The sequence below is a fragment of the Halyomorpha halys genome, unplaced genomic scaffold, assembly GCF_000696795.3.
Source record: "Halyomorpha halys isolate HHAL.00 unplaced genomic scaffold, Hhal_1.1 Scaffold1389.1, whole genome shotgun sequence".
Lineage (NCBI taxonomy): Eukaryota > Metazoa > Arthropoda > Insecta > Hemiptera > Pentatomidae > Halyomorpha > Halyomorpha halys.
This window is the reverse complement of record NW_027109868.1, coordinates 54,520-75,696: the sequence shown is the minus strand read 5'-3', so window position 1 is coordinate 75,696 and position 21,177 is coordinate 54,520. Positions and strand designations below refer to the sequence as shown.

Sequence of the window (21,177 nt, the reverse complement as noted above, 5' to 3'; positions counted from 1 at the left end):
AAAAAAAAAAAAAAAAAAAACACTGGTGATAAGTGTGTCATCTGTATACAAGCAAATCATGTAAGAAACCCGTTTGAAACAGAAAGAAGAAGAGCAACAAGGCCTTTTGAGATCTTGCACTCAGAATTTTGTGGGAAAATTTCTCCACCAACACATGATGAGAAAAATTATTTTCTAATGAATATGGGAAGATTATCCGTAAAATATTTGGAGCTGTCAAGGTTGACTAGATATAGAGACATCGAACAAACCAGGAGCTCAAAGTTCTATATAAGGAACCAGACGTTGCCCAGTTTGTGAAGCTCTGTAGATTGAGGTGGGCAGGGCATGTTGCTCGGATGGCTGAGAGTGATCTGCCAAGAAAAATAGTGACCGAGGTACTACATGGAGCAAGACGCTGAGGAAGACCACGCCTTCAATGGAGTGATGGTGTGAGTGGTGATGCCAGGACCATGATGGGAGTGAGGAACTGGATGGCGGCCGCACAAGATTGTAATGATTGGTGGAGGCTTATGCAGGAGGCCAGGACTCGACATCGAGTTGTGGAGCCGAATTAATTATAATAATAATAATTTATGACTATACTCACTTTGTAACTGTCTAATGAAATCCAAAGATGAAACAGAAGTCTGTATTCAAGAATTTATAAATGCTGCGGATGCTCAACATAATCTAAAAGTCTCTAAGTTGAGATGTGATAACGGAGGAGAATTCAGAAGTGCTTTATTCGAGCACTGGTGTAAGCAACGTGGGATTATTTCAGATTACACCATTCCTCACTTACCACAATTGAATGGAGTGACAGAGCGGATGAATAGAACCCTCGTAAATAAAACAAGACCCATGTTATTTGATTCAAAACTTGAAAATGGAGTGGGGGGTTTTGTAGTGCAAACAGCGGCATATCTTTCAAATATAAGCCCATCTGTTGCAACTGAGAAAATGCCTGCAGAGCTATGGTACAATAGAAAACCAGATTTGAAAAGACTCCAGATTTTTGGTTCTAAAGTTTTCACAAGAAGACTTGGAAATCTGAAGAAACTAGAAGGAAGAAATAAGACACACAGCAAATGGGTATCTGATATGGGATCCAGAGGAGAAGAAAACATACACATCAAGAGATATTGAATGTGTGGAAGTGAATCAATGTGATGATCAAAAACCAAATAAGACAATAACCATAGAAGATATGGAGGAAGAAGAAAATGAAAACAATGAAGAAAATGATGAAGAATCTGAAAATGAAGAAAAAACCTCAGACCATGAAGAATGATTTTGTGAATGACAGAGAACAGAAACCAGAAAATAATATCAATGAAAGACCAAGAAGAGAAAGAAGACTACCAATGAGACTGCTTTAAGACTATGTATTAGACTAGAATGATGTAGAAGAAATAAACATACCATATCAAGAATGTCTAGAGAGTTCAGATAAGAAAAAATGGGAGGAAGCAATACAAGAAGAGAAGAAATGTCTAAGAAAGAACAATACATGGGAACTGGTAGATGAAAGGCTTGCAAAGGGCAAACAAATTGTAACAAGGAGGTAGATTTTTAGAGTTAAAGAAGACGAGAAGATTCAGAGCTAAACTTGTGGCGAGAGGATAAAAGAACATGATAAAAATTGTTTTGTTTTGAAATTGAAGAAACATACAGCTCTGTTATACAATCTGCAACTCTGAGAATACCATTGCAGCTTATCAAGATTCAAAAATAGTAACATTCTACATAAAGTCAGCTTTTCTTCATGGGGACTTGGAAGAGGAAGTATTCATGAAGCTACCAGAAGGATAGAATTATCCTGGAAAAATATGTATACTAAGGAAAGCTTGGAGATGACAGGATGGAAAATTGCTGAAGCAACCTTAGTATACCAAACAAATCTTGCAAAAATATAATCTTCAAGATCAAAGTATCAGTATGTACACCAATCTTCAAGACCAAGAAAAACACTAAAGAAAATCAACCAGATCAAGAAACAGGGAAGAATGAAGATTTTTCATATAGAAAAGCAGCAGTTGTATTTGACATACAAAACCCGCCCTGATATAACTTTTGCAGTGAATCATGAAAGCCGCAAACTAAATAACCCAGATTCAGAAGATATAAACAACGTTAAAAGAACTGTACGCTATATCAATGGGACCAGGTAACTGGGAATCAGATATACAGTCAAGAAGATAGAAGATCTAACAAAACTAGATGTTTACTGTGACTCAGATTTCACTGGAGATCAAAAAGACAGAAAAAGTACATCTGGATTCGTTATGTGTATATGAAAGGGCCAATACATTGGAAGACTAAGAAACAGAAAACTGTGTCTACTTCTTTTTGTGAAGTAGAATACATCTCAGCGGCTCAATGCTTCAAACAAATGAAAACCATCAAGACCATTCTTCAAGAACTGATTGACAAGACAATTACTCTTCATATGGACAATACATCAGCTATAAGACTTATCAAGACTAAGATGACATTGGCATCGAATTGACATCGACTTCGAAGTTGCACCATAAAAATCTTGCATATTTTTAATTAGCTTTTTTTTATTTTATTAAATAACATAAATGTTTCTTTTTTTTATTAGGAAGTTTAAAACTCATATGTGAGCTACTTGAATTCTAAGAATTTTTAATTTCTACGACTTCTCAGGTCGAAAATTCGCGATCAAAAAGTTTTGGAAATTTTTTTTTCGTTTTTTGGGAGTTCTATTGAGAGTTCTGTTGGCCACCCCAAGAGAACAGTAGAACTAAGTCCACTAAAACTAAGACCAGTAAAACTAAGTTTGCTCGTGTAAAAAATAAAAAAAAATGCGTCTTATTGTTTGATACTCTTCTCAACAAGAAAATTAAATATACTTATAATCATTTTGATTGATAAGGTCAATGTTAAGAATAAAGGATTTTCGTTACAAAAAATTACTTCCAATTTTTGTTTTGTTTTTTCTCTGAATATTAGAAAAATAATCTAAAATAATGTAGTAATCACAATGGTGAATTATGCTAAATTTATCAGTGAAAGATATTTACTAGGAAATCAAAATTAACCTAAAGAAAAAAATATACGTGTTTATTTTTATTTTCAAAAATATAGAATTCTCAATTAGGAGTTTTACCAATGTTCCACTTTGGTATTAGTGAAAATTTAAAAATATTAAAAATACATGGAAATTCATAGAGTAAGCAAATAATGGTTAAATATCTCGGAGAAACAATGGGAAGGGTGGTGGGGGATAAGCCTCCCTCTCCATTATTATAGGTCTTGGACCTAGGAATCGCAAGTCTCGGGGCTTTAATTGTTATATCGCATTTTTCTCTTTACGACCATCCTATACTACAGAAAATAAATCTGTTTGCACAGGCTTGTTTTATTTGCTTGAAGTCAAGTCTCACTTTTTTGATTTACGAATAATAACAAAGATACATTTTTTAAATGCCAAAATAATCACCAAAAAAATGAATGAACCATTTTCAGTAACTTCTATGGGGTTGTAGATGGCAAATCTTTTTACAGATGGGAAATTTATTATTCCTTACTTAAATAAGACGAAAAGTAAATTTGCCCCAAAAGTGCTGTCATCTCTTACTCCCAAAAAAAAACTTACTAAAATTCGGTATATTTAGCCTAAGCAGTCTTACACGGTCATTATTATTGAACGTTGTATATGAATCAACATTTGTCAGTATTATATTATATTATTTTGTATATTATATTATTTATGTAATAATATATCCCTTTGACTATATCCCTCAGTCAATACATTGATAAAATTTGACATTAGTTCAATGATACTAACTGTGTAATGAGGGAGTGCTTTAGCTCCTAGCTAAGTGCTTTAGTCAGTTTTAATAGCCCCCATGATACGTGTGTAGGGAACTAATCCAAGTTTACGATTATTATTCAATCTATAGTCCCAATTCATTTAACATATTTGATTATATTTTTAAAACAGATCGGCTCTTTACTTGAAGTTGTAGCAAGGGAATATGATGAACTAAAAAAAATTTTGGATACCATTCAGCATGAGTTTGGTCAAAACATTTACGAAACTATACATCAAATGAAAGTGGTTTCTGGATACATTAACAATATTAGGCCTAGAGAGGCATATTACCATACGACTCTAAAAAAAAGGTAATGTTTAAGACCATCTATTCTGAATTATATTTAAAAGTATAAAATTGTAGAACATTAATATATTACAATTTATTCGTTTTAATAAACTTTTGTATGTATCTAAATGAAGCCATAAATATAAGTATATATGTTAAATGATGACATGAAATTATTTCTGAAAGAAACTGTGTGAAATTGTTCTAAAAACTTCGATAATGTGTTAGTATTTCAACCGAATAAATTTATTAATTTTTTTTATGACCAACTTTATGGTCATTTCTGAAATACGGGGTAGACGGGTTATCTACAAGTTACCATCCTATTCTAACCATGGGTAAAGTTTTCATTTCGACCACCATAGAAATAAAAGTTGCCCCACCCCCCACCCAAGCCGAATTCGGAAGTTTGACTTCTGGTGCTTTGACTCGCCCTATTAGGATATGCCAAAGCATTTCATACACAGAAAAATCACAATTTCCAAGGTATATGTTTCAGAATTAATTTCAAATTTTTCACTGTCGTCTATCCTGATTCTATTTTCACATATTATTCTTAGATGTTATATTAAATTCTCAGTTTAAGTTGGAAAGTCAAGGCCAACCTTGATTATTGTTTAACTAAGTAAAAATATTTTTTTTTGTGAATGAAAAAGTTTTCACTGTCTTTAAGTCTTACTCTTGTACCAGATCACCCCATAATTTCATTAGTCATAGTTACTTTTTATTTCCTTATTTGTTTGTCATAAATGTTGAAGATGAACATGCAAACCTATGGGTACATCGAAAATGGTCTTTGTGTGTGTGTTTTTGTACTGAAATGATATCTCAAAATTAATTTTAATGATTTCAAAACATGAAACTTACGTATTTAAATTAGGTATACAAGTATGCCTGGGATATTATTGAAACTTTTATTTACCTGAATTACTACTTTATATCTTCGATTTTTCACTTTTTTATTAATCTTGTTATATCTAATTACGTCAGGACTTAAATGCGGAATTTTTAAGTACCTTAAAATGTTTTATTTTAAAAAAAAGAAAAAGCTAAGTCAGTTGTAATAAACAATGTATAATATAAATGTGAAATAATTTGATAATTAACTAAAGGAAAACTTGTTGTTTCTGTGATACCATTATCAATATCATTGCCTTATATATAAACATAAACTGAAAGTCAGAATTGACAACCTGGTTAAGTTAGCTGTTACCTTCTGTCACTAACGAACTGTGGCATATGACGTTTTTAAGTTTCGAAATTCCCATATCACAGCCCTCGAAGAATGGTGTCGTAATTGGAGGATTAAAATAAATCGAAACAAATCCCATCAAATCACCTTTACCCTTCGTCGTAAATCTCTACCGACTGCCCTACAGTTTTAACTACTACCTTAAGTGGCATAAATTCCACTTATATTTTTAAGTTAATTTCTACAAAAAATAGAACAACAAAAATTGAAATTGCTGGTTTTCAATCAATGACCATCATCATGGATATTGCGAACAGGAATATACATAAAGAATGAACATTTCAGAACAAAAAGGCATGAACAAAAAAAAATTGAATTCAACAAATTGGTCATATCCTTTTTTTTTTTTCTTGCCATTTCTGTTTTTTGACTGTTCTGAAATGTTCATTGATTATTTATATTCATGCTCGTAATGTACATGATAATGATCATTAATACTTATAATTAGTTTAACGCAATCAGAAATGCTAAAAGTTCTCCAAAATATAAACATATTTTTTCTTTTTTTTTTATGAAAACCTACAATAATAGTTATAATAATTCTCCAGAAAACGCCAAGTAACAAAATATACTCGTTCGATTTTCCCTATTTTCCTCTCCATAACACCAACGATACAGGATATATGGGTAATATATTTTTTTTTCAGACTTCTGCGAAAACAAGAGGATTCGATTACACCAAAAGTAAAAAAAACAGATAATGAAGTAGTTGGTGATTCTGAACCACAAGAATACACGGATCTTAAAAATTTCGAAGATGTGACCGATAATGAGCAAAAAACAGTTGATATTGACATAAAAGACGAAAAATTACAAGAATCTGACATTGTCATCTCAAGACTTCTTGACGACAAGTGGGGCAGGAAATGTCATGACCTACTTGATGAAGACCAAGACAAGCCTTGTTCAGAGAAAAACCTTGTGTTTAATGACGATGACTTTTTCGAAGTATTGGAACCAGTCTCTGAAAGTATCCCTCTTCATGTGAAAACTCTCAATAAATTACTAAAGCAGCACGAACAGCTCAAAATAAATTTTGAATTTATGACGGTTCAAGTAAATACGTTAGCTGATTTCGCAGGTACGCCGAAATCCTTATCCTGTATTTTCTTTTAACATAATGAGCTATTATTTAAGAAATTAATATTGGTACTAGTTTTATTTTGGAAAAAATCGTCATAATTCTTAATATATAATCATGCGTGTTTTCAAATATATATAAGCTTGAATTCGAACCTACAATATGGGCTCTGTTTTTTTTTCTTTTTACCAAAATGAGAAAGACAAACTGTGAATACATTTTGTGAATACTAATGAATAGAGTTGTCTCTTATCTGTCGGTAATATTATTTCAAATCAACCAATACATCTTCTAAGCCTACTCTTATCATTGCACTAATAGGTGTGTAATACGGAATGCATATATCGATTGATACAAAATACTCCGTAATACTTTTCTATATCAGTTTTAGAAACATGATTTTAAACCACCTGTAACACCCTCAGTCACTGAAATAAATAAAAATAAAAGCAACGAATCTTCAACGATATTAAACGACTAGTACAAAAATTGTCTGCACTAAATATGAATCTTATATTTAAAACATATTTACTAACGGCGGAAGCACACAATGCATATCTTAAAGCGTCGTATGATGGCTCTACTTTTTTAAAATTCTCTTCCTAGCCATTTTAGCCGGTCCAACCATGCTGGTGCACAGTTTCCGTCCAGTTGTTACAGCCCCCCTGAGGCGCAGTATCCGTCCAGTTGGTACAACCCCCCTGGCGCACACCCTCCGCCCGGCTGCCTTGAATTTGACAAAGCCTAAAACGAGGGTGTATTCTATAAACGTTTTACAGTTTAGACTCATCCGGATGGTATCCTCTAAGTTTTCGAATAGAAATCCAATACTAAAACTTAGGGTGCCATGCTCTTCCTTAACTTTAATTTCCAGCCATCTAGTTTGTTTTTATCTGCCCCCTACTTTCTACCTACTACCTAAGATGTTTCTGGTGTATGCCTTCACGCCACCCTCAGTCTTCCTGTTTTTCTGGTGTTGTTATACAATTCGTCCGAGAGCATTCCAGTTAATTCTTCTGCCCTCCGCCTGCTCCATGCTTCATCTCTGCCCTCAAGCTGGGCTTAAATTAGTAAACTCCTCAGGATTTGATCAAAAACCAACGTTACTTCAATTGCTATAAAACAGAATCTTCATCTTTACTACTCATATGCATACATTTCATATTTTATGGTTTTATAAACGAAAAAAGTAGTTTCAAAAAAAGAAAAACTCCTAAAACGTTCAATTGATATTGTCTTTTCTAATTTGTTTACGTTGATCCGTTATAAACCGGATTTCGTTTTACATTATATTGATGAAATTATTATAATTTATGTGATTTAAAAAAAACCAATGTTTCACCGAGGAAGTAATATTGAGTAAAAAAAAATATTTCACCCCTCCTTAAAAAGTGTTTTACCCTTCTTGGCAAGTCAGTCCAAATTGTTTCAATATTGCACTCAGATTATACCGTAGTAGTACAGTAGGCTTCTTATCTGCCACCGATTTATTTTTGTGTAGGTTTTGTACAAATTATTGCCTATTGTATTAGCTAAATACGCAAGCGTTTATTAGATGTATCACAATAACCGAAAGACCAGCAAAGTAGGCCAATAAAGTATACATATATATTTTGGGAAAAGCAAGTCAGGTTTTTAGCATCTTCAAGATTCCAGAACGACAAATTTTCATAGAAATAAAAAATAGAATAAAGCGCTTCGAGAGAAGGTAGAGGCTATTGAGAACTCGAGGAGAAATGAAAGATTTCTTTTTTAAGAAGTTAAAAAGAGCTGCATGTTTCAGCAACAATCAAAGAATATACAAGAAAGATGGAAGGATCTTGTAGATGATATTCTTTGCAGCTATCAAGGTCTGTGTTCACTCTTCAACGTTCTAATTCTTATTGGTTTTCTGGGTGATTCATGTACTTTACCATTTTTCTCTTCATTTCTATTTTCTATTGACGTAAGTTTATATTGACAATTTCTTTCTTGTGTAAACCCACTTCAATACAGTGGAAGTATTCTGTTTCCTGAATAAGATAAATAACAAACTTCTGGGAACGCAGGTATAGAAAAGAGCTCGTTAATCACGACTAGGCATATTTGTTAGAGTGCCACCAATATGTTGTTCCACACTAAAGTATTCGTGCCATTTAATTTATGCACACATAACTAACTTACTTCATGTCTTATTTATTTTAATTAATATTTTTCGGGGTTAAAAAAAAAACCGACCTTTGTATAGCATAAGAAATAATTAAAATAAATAAAAATTAGTAAAATAAGTTATCATATCGTTCCTGCAAAGCCAAAGTATCATCTCTTTCTGTGAAATAGTTAAATATTTATGATAGCAGCTAATTTATAATTTTATTTAAATTAATTCTTTCTTTAGCAGGTTTACTCACATATTTTCGGCTAGGTGTTATTTATTTACTGCCTCAGTAGTGCAAAGAGAATAGAAAACCACGTAAAAATTGAACAAAACTCTAGATAGCGAAATGTACAGATACGCCTCTTTGGATTTATACATACGCTATGCATTATTTATTCTAATTAATAAATTTCCGTCTAAAGTACTTTCACAATTAAAACATTATGTTTTACAGAAATTATACTCTCCGAGCTTGTTCGAAACACACCGAACATTGAAGCTTTGAAAGAAAAGGTAAGATAAAATGTCATGATTATGATGTAAGAAGACGTGTATGTTGTTTTACGTATTGTTTTAATAACGCTACTGTTATTTTAATTTAGATAAGAGAAATTCATTTAAGCCCATCAGAATATAAAAAGACCAAAAGTTTAAAGCGAAAAGTTGTCGATATACACATGGAAATATGTTATCGCATTGATAATATTGAAGGAACTATGTCCAAATATGCCGGAAAAATTCAACTTCAAGATGATATGCAAGAAGAAAACATTAAAAACCTATTAGAGAGGATTGAACAGCTTGAAATCGGGTTGGATGACACGATGAAAAGCGTTAATTTGCTCAAATTAGACGATAATAAAGAAAAGGTTAGTACTTTTACTTACCATCGTAAATTAGTACATCCAAACATACTAGAACGTAGAGGACTAAAGTTCAGTATTTGGTACACAGTCCCTAGGTTTCTACACACTTTTTAAAACATATAAATACACCCGAGCATGTATGTGTACAAACTCTTGTTTAAAAAGAGCTATTGTTCTTAATTTTAGATATACTCTTATCAATAATACTCGTCGGTGGCACGTGGTAGATATAATTGAAAGTAGCTTGTTAGTATCTTGCCATTTCGACAACGAAATTGAAATTGAACTACATTTTTGGTAAAATATATCCGTCCCTTAAGGAAATTTAATCCAGCAACACCTTGTATTTGTAGATGTGTCAAGAGAGAGCATTGGGCTTGTTTGAATACTGCTATCTACACTGTCAATCTCTAGCTTCGCTAAGCGATCACTGTAACTCAAAAATATAATGCCTATGAAGCTGAAATGTCGCACTGTTAGTAGTCATACTCTAGATTCTCGGTACACTGAACCTCAAAGGGTTTGAAAATAATTGGTTGAAGATTCCAAAAATGGTGACATAAGCTGAGAAATGTTCGGTCACAGTAGATAAATACAAAGATTTTTAGAGAGAAAAAAGCCAGATTTTGTTAGAAAAATATTTGAAAAGTCAAATTTTGGTTATGAACTGAGATAGGATAGTGAAATTGTTACCACAACTACATTTTTTGCTAACTACCAGTTCTTCGACTAATGTCATTGACACTTATAATGCTATAAAACTAAATACTTCTTAAGAAGTTCAAATATCATCAATACTCAACCCCAGAAATCTTTAATTAATTCGTGTATGGTGGCAATTCATGTTTAAAAAGTTTGTTTATGCTAAATCTTCTTTTTTTTAGGATGGAATAATTGAGAAATTAAACCAAAAAACTAAGTCATTGGTTGAAACAGTTGGAGTCGTAGATGTTCGAGTAAACTCCATTTTGAAAGACATGAAAAGCCATGAAATTATATTAAAGGTAAAGTTTGTTAAATTAATAATATATAGAGGTAAAATATTTATTCCACAAGAAACACTAATTAATAATAACAATGCGGTCTTTACCAGGTCATGTTACTAACTATATTACACATCGTGATTTCTTCATAAGTTGAGATGATAGCAGAATCTGACTTGCTTTTTCTTAAATAATTTTTTTTTGGCTTACTGTTTAGTAGGTGACTACAATTGAAATTTTGTGTACAAATTAACTCATTAAAATAGGCAATATTGTTTTGTTATTCTATATCCCCAAAAAGAATCTACTGCTAAATTATTACATATGCCCATATACCGTAAGAGAACTGTATTGAAATAATGTAGCTCAAGTAACCAAGTAAAATGCGATAAAACATTTTTATTATTGAGAAATAAAGAAGCTAATCGTTTTTCGCATCTGAACAAACTTTTCAGTAGCTTTTGATCAACACTTTTTATAATCTCTGTTAATACAAGAGCAGGGAAGAAAACAGAGCAGTTATTTCACCTTAATTTTTCATTATTTAAATGAAAACTATGTGTAATTACTGGTCAAAATTGATGAGCCTGCCGAGTATAAGTAGGGGGAATAAAAAATGGCAGCTGTTTCAAAACGTAAAAAAAAAAATTCATTTTTCATCTAGAGCATTAAAATCTTTAAAACTACCAACATCTAGCAGAAAACCTAACATAACATATTTAAAGAAGATTAAATTTGCTAAAATATTCGCTCTAATAGAGCTCTTTACGTTCAATGGTTCTTGAGATATTGCTTTTTATTTATTTATTTGCTTAATTTTTAGGTGCCATATACAACTATAGGGTTAGAGGCACCGTATTCTAGATTTCATTGTTACATTTCTTGGTACAGGTTGACTCCTTTAGGAACTTAAACAAATTATTCCAATTTTCTGGCAGTAAGGCTTGACGTTGACCCCGGAGGCCAAAAGACGTTTTTGATGATTCCAGCCGCGAACAATGTTCCAGGATATGCTTCATCGTCAGGTTACATTTACAACTATAACATGTCGGTGAAGAATTTCTTTCAAGAAGGTGCTTGATTGTTAATCTTGTATGTCCAATCCTGAATCGGGTTATGGTGCATTGTTCACGGCGATTTTCGATGATTGGCGGTAGAGGTTGAGTATCACCAAGTATTGTCTACATTTTATTTGCTTCAGATACCTTGGAGCAAAAACAGCGCTATGCTTCCTTGCATTGGGTCAGAACCGATTTATGGTAATCATACAGCGCCAAGTTTCAATCAGGCACTGGAAATAGGGTGCATGCTTCTATGGCAGCTGTATCAGCCTGTTCGTTTCCCGTTATACCAACATGACTGGGGACCCACAGGAAATTTACTTTTTTATGTAATTTTTTGATTAAAGTTATGATGGAAAAAACAATGGGGTTGTGCGAAATTTGGAAATTTTGAATAGCCTTGAGGCTCGAGTATGAATCACAACAGATCACAATTGAGGAGCCGTTTACTTCATGTGCTAGCGTTAATGACAAATAGATTGCATATAACTCGGAGGAAAACACTGAGAATGTGGGGGGAAGACTGTAGCGGATGGTCTCCGCTGGTAGAAATACTGAACAACCTACATGATTAAAATATTTTGACCCATCAATGTAGATACATGTACAGCCCTTGTAGCTAGAGAGAAGACTTAAAAAACATTGCTTGAGTACTTCAGGAGGGTTGGATGATTTGTCGATGGATTCTAAGGTGAAATCAATATTGGCTATTTTGTTTATCCACGGAGGTAATGGATTGGGGAATGATAGATATAACTTTCTTTGGGACCGATAGAAATAGGGTAGGGGAGGAAAGCTGGAGAGGCGACTAGGTAATCTGTACCCCGAAACATCAATGTCTTGGTTCGTTTTGAGACGACCTAGAAATTTCAGCAAAAGATAGTGCCTGCGTAGTTCTAGTGGCCACTCTTGGGCCTCCCAGAGTAAGCTGCTGATAGGACTAGTCCTGAAGGCCCTGGTAGCTCTCCGGATCATAGCATGGTATACTGAGTTTATCTTGTTAAGTATATTTCTGCTTATCCACCTGTAATATCCATAACAACCTAGAATCAAAGATCACCCCTAGGTATCTAATTGAATTCGGGTTGTTTAGGTATTGGTTCCCAAGACATACCGTAAGTGTTTGAGGACATCTCCGAATTCGGCAAAACTGGACTGCGGATGATTTAGACTGGGTGAAACTAAAGCTTGCAACTCACATTTCCAGATTGTTTAATGTTTTTTGCATTACAGATTGACCAAAATTGACATCGGTATATCTGTAATAAAGCAGAACGTCGTCAGCATATAGTGCAACACTGACTGGTTTTTCTATATAGTTTCGTATATCATTAATTGCAATGTTGAACAGTGTTGGGCTTAAAACAGAACCTTGAGGCACATCATTAGGCAAATCAAATTTGTCCGAAAACACTGAACCAGTGCGAACGTTGACGTTAAGATTGGTCAGGAAATTTTGTATAAAAACCAGAAGGTTGGCAGCGAATCCCAGTTGTAAAGATTCTAGAATTTTGTTTCTCTAGCATAAATCAAATGCGCTCTCTAGATCTAAAAAAATTGCGAAAACGTGCTGGTTCCTATCAATTGAAGTTTTCAAAAAGGAATTAAATTTGAAGAGGAGGTGCATGGTAGGCTTGTATTTTCGAAATCCACATTGGTCCCTATCTAGTAGATTTTGAGTATCCAGTTCCCAAAGGAGGCGATGATTAACAATTTGTTCTGTCAGTTTCCAGAGAATCGAGGTGAGTAAGATGGGTCTATATATAACTCTGAATTAGTTTAGGATCTTTGTTGGATTTAAGTATAGGGATTACAGTTGCTGAGGGCCGACTCTTTGGGAAATCTCTGGCAATACACATGTTGTTAAGAAGCTTTAGTAGAAGGTCAATAGCAATAGCAGGTAAGTGTTTAGTAAACTTTATGTGAATCTGATCTGGGCCTGGAGATTTGGAACGGGATGTTCTTATGTTAAGTTGGAGTTCTTTCATTGTGAAAGGTAAATTGTATGGCTCGGTATCGTGATTAGGGTTAAGAGAACACTGAACGCGGAGGTGGTTCGACGGGTTTTTTTGAAATATCTGACAGGTAAGTTCCAAAGGCATTCGCTATTTCCTTGGGTTCAGTGATTGATTTCTAATTATTGATCGTGGAATTTTGTTAATTGGCCAACCTTTGATTGCCGCAATTTTATCCCAAACTATTTTGGTTGAAACAGCAACTCAGGAAGGAAAGAACTTGGGCCCAAGATCTCCTTTTTGCTTGATTAATTACCCATCGCGCTTCGACTCTAGCTTTATGATAATCAATATGATTGCTTATTGAAGGCCGCGATTTCAAAAGTTTTAAAGCTTATGCGTCTTCGTCAAGACAACGCGACACTCATGTTACCACCAGGGAACCTTCGTTAAGATTTTGATTGGTTTCGTTTTTGGAACGAATTGGCTGGCAATTTTAATGATTAGCGATGTAAATGTTTCGAGATTTGCACCGTGACTGGGAAAGATTTCAAAGTTTTTGAAACATTCAATGCAGGTTTGTATATATTTGTCCCAGTCGGCTTAATCAATCCTCCATTTGCTAGTAAAATGTAGGAGAAAAGGATCAATTGGTAGAGATATTAAAAGCGGCAAATGATCACTACCGGCAAGATCGCAGTGAAAGTAAGACTGAGGGATGATGGGAAAAGCGCAGGATACTAAACAGAGATCAATGGAAGTCCAAGTTTGATATGCTCGGCTGTAGAAAGATGGCTCACAAAGGCTGCACAGTGTCAGAGAAAAGTCATCTATAATATTATCTAAGATTTTTCCCCTTGCGTTTGTTCGATGGTTGATACCCCCACGTCGGGCTGTGGGCATTCATATCCCTGATTAGAAGAAAAGGAGGTGGAATTTCAAGCAGTAGGTCTCTGATATCGTTGTATGTAATTCTGTCTAATTGGTGTAAGTAAATAGGGCAGATGGTAAATTGAACCGGGGTATGCAGAACAGCAGAAACTGCCTCTAAATGAGAATTTAACTTAATGCCAGTATAACTAATACCTTTTTTAAAGGCAAGAGAGACCCCTCCACTAGTCTGAGTAGTACGGTAACCAGTTTTATTGATAAAGTTGTGAGAATATTTTACAATGGTCTGATTGCTCTTTAAGTGGGTTTCTTGAAGTGATAATACTGAGGGATCGTAATCAGAGATCAATAGGTGTAAATCATTTTAATGGCGAAACACACCATCACAGTTCCAATTTAAAATTAACATATGTTTTAATTATAATGAAGTGTAACAGTAACGTTGTATCGGAGTTGCTAGGGAGGGTTACTAAGTATAGTAGTAGATTTTGTAAGCCTTTTATAATTTTGGTAAATCTGCTTTTTAAACTCTTCGTCGGAAGGGCATTGTATAAATCGTAAAAACATGCTGATAATTGACTCAAGATCATTTTTTATTTCTAGATCAACTAAAACTGGGTCTTTTGTTATTACAACAGACAATTTCTAGAAAGGAATGTAGCTCAACGAACGAAAGAGGGTAGTTCTTGTCCGAAGAATCAAAGATCTTTCAGTGGTAGCAGTGTGTCTGCTAAAGATTTTTTCTCTTAGTCGGTCTGTACGTTTGAGGTCGCCGGATCCCAAGTCAATGGTTTCTATTAAATTTACATGATTCGGCGAATTTTAGAGCTCTCCGAAACTACCTTGTCCTCTAAATCGATTGTTTGTTCAACTTTAAGGCTAAGTTATCAACTACCCGCGTCACTTCGATTGATGAGATAGCGTTATTTTGGGTTTGGTTCATTGTCAGTGGCTGGTAATGTTTCATTAAGTGTCGGAAATTCGACCAATCCTGGCGGGCTGGCAGATTTATTATCAGAACGAAGGGAGGACATTGGGATGAGAAATGCCCCTCTTTTTTTGCATTTATAGCATGCACCGGTGTCTTCGTTAAAAAAATACGAAAAGTTCCCTCATCGGTTTTAATAAATAAAGATTCTGGGAGAGGCTCGCTGATTTCAGGAGTAATATAAACTTGTCGTCTCCAGCTGAGAATATGGGAATAAATAGATTTTTAGACACTAACGGACAGGAACTGAACTGGCGACACAGAGATAACCTTTGCTTGTTTCAATCTTTCTTCTATTGTGCTGTTGGGAATACTGGTTTCGACATTGAAAATAATTACTCATTTTGCGGGTTTGACCAGTCTACGGATGGGTTCTTTGTTGTCCCCCAGCTTTAGGGAAGCATTGAAATTTATGATTTTGTCAATCTCATTTTTAGAGCTTAGGTGAATACAAATACGGTTATTTGAAATTCTTGAGGCGAATCGTATGTTTCTGGGAGAAGTAATTTCTCAAGATAATCAATCAATTTAAATTCTTCGACACTAGTAAGAACGATGGCTTGTTCTCGTTTCGGGAATTTTTCTATGTTCTGAGAGGTTATCTTAGCAAAACTCTTACCTTCTGTTTACTTCCTTGCCGGCAAAGGGTTCTTTGCTTCCTTGCCGGAACTAGCTCTGGTGGTACTCAGATTCTTGGAATCCATCTTTGTACAGAAAAATAGGTACTAAATTCTTGAGTAAATACTTATTAAAAATAGAATTTGGAGCTATATGTCACTATAATAACTCCAGCTGGTCTCCTCATCAAGTATATAAAGAAAATAAAAATTATTGAAGTAAATGCATAAGAAGGCTTAGCTGTTGATGACAGTCTTGAGCCGAAATGTGGCAAACAATAGGTGTATTGCTTCTCTCGTCAAAGGAAGACCCCGATCCGCACTGTACGGAGTCTAAGAGAGAACTCATATTGCTTTTTAAAAAGCAACATTTCATAGAAAAGTACTGAAAGATTAGTAGTTAGTTAATTTATTTTGAGAAATCTATAACTCAGGAAATATGTTACGAATAGATAGATGTCTATTGGCACTCAAATTAAAACTAGTTTATCGGACTCTAAACTATAAATAAAGTTTATCTTCGCAGAAATCGTAGTTTTTATATTTGCTGAAATAAATTGATTTATAGTTGTTCGGACAATAAGTTTGATTTATGAAAAACTTTTAGAAACCATAAGATGTACAGATGTCTGCTAGCACTCAAATTAAAGCAATTTAAATTGATTATCAAATAGTTTATAACGTTTATCTTTGTAGGAGTAATAGTTTTTATGATATTTGACAAAATGTTAAACTAACTTTAATTTGAGTGCTAATAGACATCTGTATTTCAAATAGTTTTTTGAGATATAGATTTCTCAAAATAAATTCACTAACTACTGATATTTCAGTTCATTCTGTACATTTTTATGAAATGTCGCTTTTAAAAAGCTATATCCCGAGAACTACTGGACGTAAATAACTCTATTAGGGCTCATATTTTAGCAAATGTACTATTCTTTTATGACGTCCTCCTAGGTTTTATAATGTTGTTGGTAGTTTTAAAGATATAAAGCTCCAAATAAAAAATTAATTTCTTTTAACGTTTTTAAACAGCCGCTATAACTGTTTACATATTACAAATAAGATAAACAATCCTCTGTTGGGATTAATTGCATCAGAAAAATGTGACATATTATAAACAAAACATGAATACAAAAACCAAAAGAACTTATTTGACATCCCTATACTTATTACACGTTGTTTGTTGCATTTATTCCCTCTTAAATAATCCCTTTACATACATACAAATACACTATAACACTAATATACACATTAACCAAACAGTGATATAAATATTTATATAAGATTTAAATCTAATAAAAAAAAATATTTGTTTTAGGTTTTGCAAGAAAGTATTGAAAAGTTAAAAGGTGTTAAACTAGATAGATTTGAATTTGATGAACTTCTATCCGATAAAGCAAGCATTATACAACTCAACAACAAAGTTTCCGTAGAACAGTTTACACAGGCCTACAGGTTCTTAACTAAGAGTATTGAGAGAAGCACAGAGAAGATATCTACGCAGGTGTGGTTTTTAACTACATTAGTTCTTTTAACAACATATATATTTTATGGGGGACAATACTGAACCGCTAATCTCGAGATTGGCCTCCGCCAACTTCTTCGACATTAATGCAGGAACGCCCATCAAAACTTCAAACTTAAATCACAGAAGACTGCTGACAGCAATACCAATTAACAAAATCTGGTGCGGTGCGCGCATCGCAGTACTTTCATACACTCCCTGCTTTGAATAGAAATTAATCCTCGCTCGTTCCGAAAAAAATATTTCTATATAACTCACTATTTCAATACTTTCCAGTACTAATAGGAATAGTTTTTAAAAACATTTTGAGTTAAGTCCTTTTAGACCTAAATGATATTAAACAACTGTTGTTTTCTTTAATATATTTAATAAAATCTCTTGAAATTCACAATGTTGTATTCACATTTTGCAATAACATTGATAATAAATTCTGCTAGATTGATTTATACTACACAGATTACTCACACCAGAAACTACTAACAGACTGCACCAAGGATAACAACAATATCCACACACGGTGTGGGTGAGCACCGTTAGGGTCTAGTTTTTCCGAGCTAGAGAGTCAGGATCCGTGCAACGAATAACATTTATCAGCTTACTAATAACCATGTAAGTGATGGGTTAGCATTTGGAAGATGAAGGTGTGGAAGAGAGAGGAATAGGAGAGGTAGATATGGGAATAGTTGAAAAGGGGAGTGTGGAGGGGAGAAAGAGAGGAGTGGGGTAACCGCTTTTATTAATATCACCTGAGCGACCAGGAATTAAGGATGGTTTGTTTGTTGTTTCTAACCACTTTTTTAATACAACACCTTTATCAATTTATCCATCAGTTCCTACACTAACACAAACATTTTTTTTGGTTTTTCATTATGTCTTTTCTGAAAAACAAGGACTATTTGCAAATATGTAACACATATATATGTATATAGCTGACAGTCCGTCTCAGCTGATCGAGCTCACCTCCGGCAGAAATTCAGCCACTACCGGAAGTATTACTGCCGCAAGCTCATGCCACGACGCTGGAATGGATCAAAGTCCGCACGGCAACCGCTCAGGACTTAAGAAAGGCAGTTTCCGACCTTGAAAGGTTCACTGGGGAGACAAGGGAGTTAAGCCATTCCCTGAAAGGGGGTGATCGACTGATTGGTCGAGTAGATGCGAAGACAGCTGAACACCTGCTCGACAGTGAGGATGCGGAGGAGTTAAGGGCAGTAGTCGTTTGCTAATCTAAGTGAAAAGAAATATCAAACTAATCAAGTATTGCTTAGTCAAATTCAAGCGGATGAGGAGACACCCTGGAGCGTGATCAAGGCAAGATTGAAGGAGCCATTTAGAGGAGGACGGTGGGCCCGCTGAATAGGACATATTTATGATGATTAGAGAGACGAAGAAACCAAGAAGCTACAACAGAATCGCCGATAAACTCAGCGAAATGGAGACAATTCAGGTACATGGTCGGATGCAATTTCTATCCAATGTACTTAAGATTCGGTTAGCGAAAGAATTGGTGAAGGAGGGAATGTCAAGAGAACGCTCCTTCGTAGAATGTGCTCAGAAACTTATAGACACAAGCGCCCGGGAACAGGAATCCAGAATGGATGTTGAAGAACCAGGATGGAAGAGGATTTCGTACAATGAGCCAAGGACTACTCCGCCGCCCTTGAGAAGAAGAGAGTACAAGAATAGCGGTCGGAAGAAAATGCTGAAAACGGACATAACATCAGGAGAAGCAAAACCAAAAACCAGCAGCCGCCGAGAAGACCGCAGTGTCATGGTTGCGCCAAGACTGGGCACCTGATGGCCTAGTGTCCCCGAACTCGGTGTTTCGAAGTGGAAACGAAGGACACATCGCCCAGCAATGCCCATACATATATCGAAGAAGGAATATGGACGAAGGCGAGCCAATAAAGGTCAATGCCCAACAAGTACGGAGGAAAAACCTTCGGCAGAGACTGAGCGGATCGTCAAGTGAGTCAACGGAAGTTGTAGGAGTATCAGAAACAGAAGACGAAGTGAATGAACAAAGGAATGGTCGTGAGCAAAGGAGCCGAGGAAGCGCATGGTGGCGAGGACCAGGAGGAAAGAAGACACGTGAGATCTGAAGAGGGTGTAAGCAGAGAGGCGACCTCATTTTGGGAAAAACCCACCGCGCCTTTGTGGGTTCCCAGGGTAATTGAAATGCCCTTTTATGTTCCACTCGGGACATTCTGTCCTGGTGCGAGCGTTTCAAAATTCCCTCCCACCGTCGGATGTAATGGTTTGTTGTATCCCATAGCACGACATCCAGGCAAAAATTCACTCCCAAACAATGTCAGATGTTGGTTAGCAATGAATATGCTGTGGCTAATTTACTAAAGTTGTCTAACAAGGTTAGCCAATGTGAACCCTCCCAAGTAAAAATGTCAACCAGCATGTCTAATAACGGTGAATTTGGGGTATGAGTGATTTCTGGATGGATATTAATAGGATGTCTGTCGTATTTGGCACGGTGACATACTGTACATGCCTGGAAAACATCCTTAATTGAACGGCACGCAATGCGGCCAGAATTTCAAGTAACCCTTCATGATTGGTTTGATTTGGTTGGTGGTTTGATTTTCCTTCATGGTAGGCTTTGACTAACTCTTTTTGGCGCTCGGGATCTTGTATAGTTTCCATGATTTTAGAACATAAATTGATGTTTCTATCGGCTCCTATCCTCGCTGTTTCCAACAGGTGCTTAATACGATCTAAGATGGTTTTATTTCCAACGTACATGTAATATGATTTGCAATGTTTGTTTAATCATGGATTATGCGGATGACATCTTCCGGTCCAACCGAGGGAACGGTTCATAAAGTTACAATATGTGCCTGCCATATCTAGTATGTTCTGTTCGCAATGCACCTTCTGTTTTAGTTTTCCAAATAATCTGCCGCTTAGGTTGGTTGACTATGGTATCAGTTTCGTTGAGTTGTGTATGACGGGCTCCCGGGGGACTCCATCGGGATCTACTGTATTCTCATCACCACGGAATATATTATCTCGAGCAGAAGGGCCTGCGTCATGGGGAGGGTTCACATATAGAGCCCTCGAAAGCCAGTCCGACAACGTTTTGTGAGCCTTTTTAGTGGATAATTTGAAATTGTAAGTACACATCTTTTTTCGTTCCAGCGTCCGACTCTACCTGATGAGTCTTTATGCCCATCTGTCCAAAGCAACGTTTTATGAACGGTGCGTAGAGTAAAACGCCTACCAAACAAATATGGGCGAAAATGGTCAACTGCCCAGACGATGGTTAACAGTTCGCGCTCCAGCGCGCTATATGTAGACTCAGCATCTGACAACTGTCTGCTGGCAAAAGCCACCAGCCAGATATCTCCAATATCTGATTCTTGCAACAAGACTGCCCCAAGCGCCCTTTCGCTAGCATCCGTTGTCAATATAAATCCATTTTGAAAGTCTGGGAATGGTAGCACCGGTTTCGCAACTAGAGCTTTCTTGCACCTATGGAAGCTCTCCTTATGTTCCTTAGTAAAGTTAAAGGACCTACCCTTTTTTAAGAGCTGCGTTAGTGGCGAGATTATATCAGCTGCGTTCGGAAGAAATTTACGATAGTAATTTATTATCCCAAGAAAAATCGTAAGTTCTTTTTGGTTAGCAGGTGGATTAACTCGCACTATGTATGTATGTCCTGCGCTTTTTGGGTTCTCTAATGCTCTCAATA

At 35.4% G+C, this 21,177-nt stretch overlaps 1 protein-coding gene across 8 annotated transcripts in view; it reads left to right on the top strand.

Moving 5' to 3' along the window:
* The window catches only part of LOC106689537 (uncharacterized), a 99,241-nt gene that overhangs the window by 49,105 nt on the left and 28,959 nt on the right, over nucleotides 1-21,177 (top strand). For all 8 annotated transcript variants that reach the window (XM_067048032.1, XM_067048035.1, XM_067048038.1 and 5 more), the window contains 6 exons: nucleotides 3,953-4,134; nucleotides 6,012-6,445; nucleotides 9,037-9,095; nucleotides 9,185-9,451; nucleotides 10,333-10,452; nucleotides 17,265-17,450. In XM_067048032.1, coding sequence (XP_066904133.1) covers nucleotides 3,953-4,134; nucleotides 6,012-6,445; nucleotides 9,037-9,095; nucleotides 9,185-9,451; nucleotides 10,333-10,452; nucleotides 17,265-17,450 — 1,248 coding nt within the window. The remainder of the gene's footprint in view (nucleotides 1-3,952; nucleotides 4,135-6,011; nucleotides 6,446-9,036; nucleotides 9,096-9,184; nucleotides 9,452-10,332; nucleotides 10,453-17,264; nucleotides 17,451-21,177) is intronic.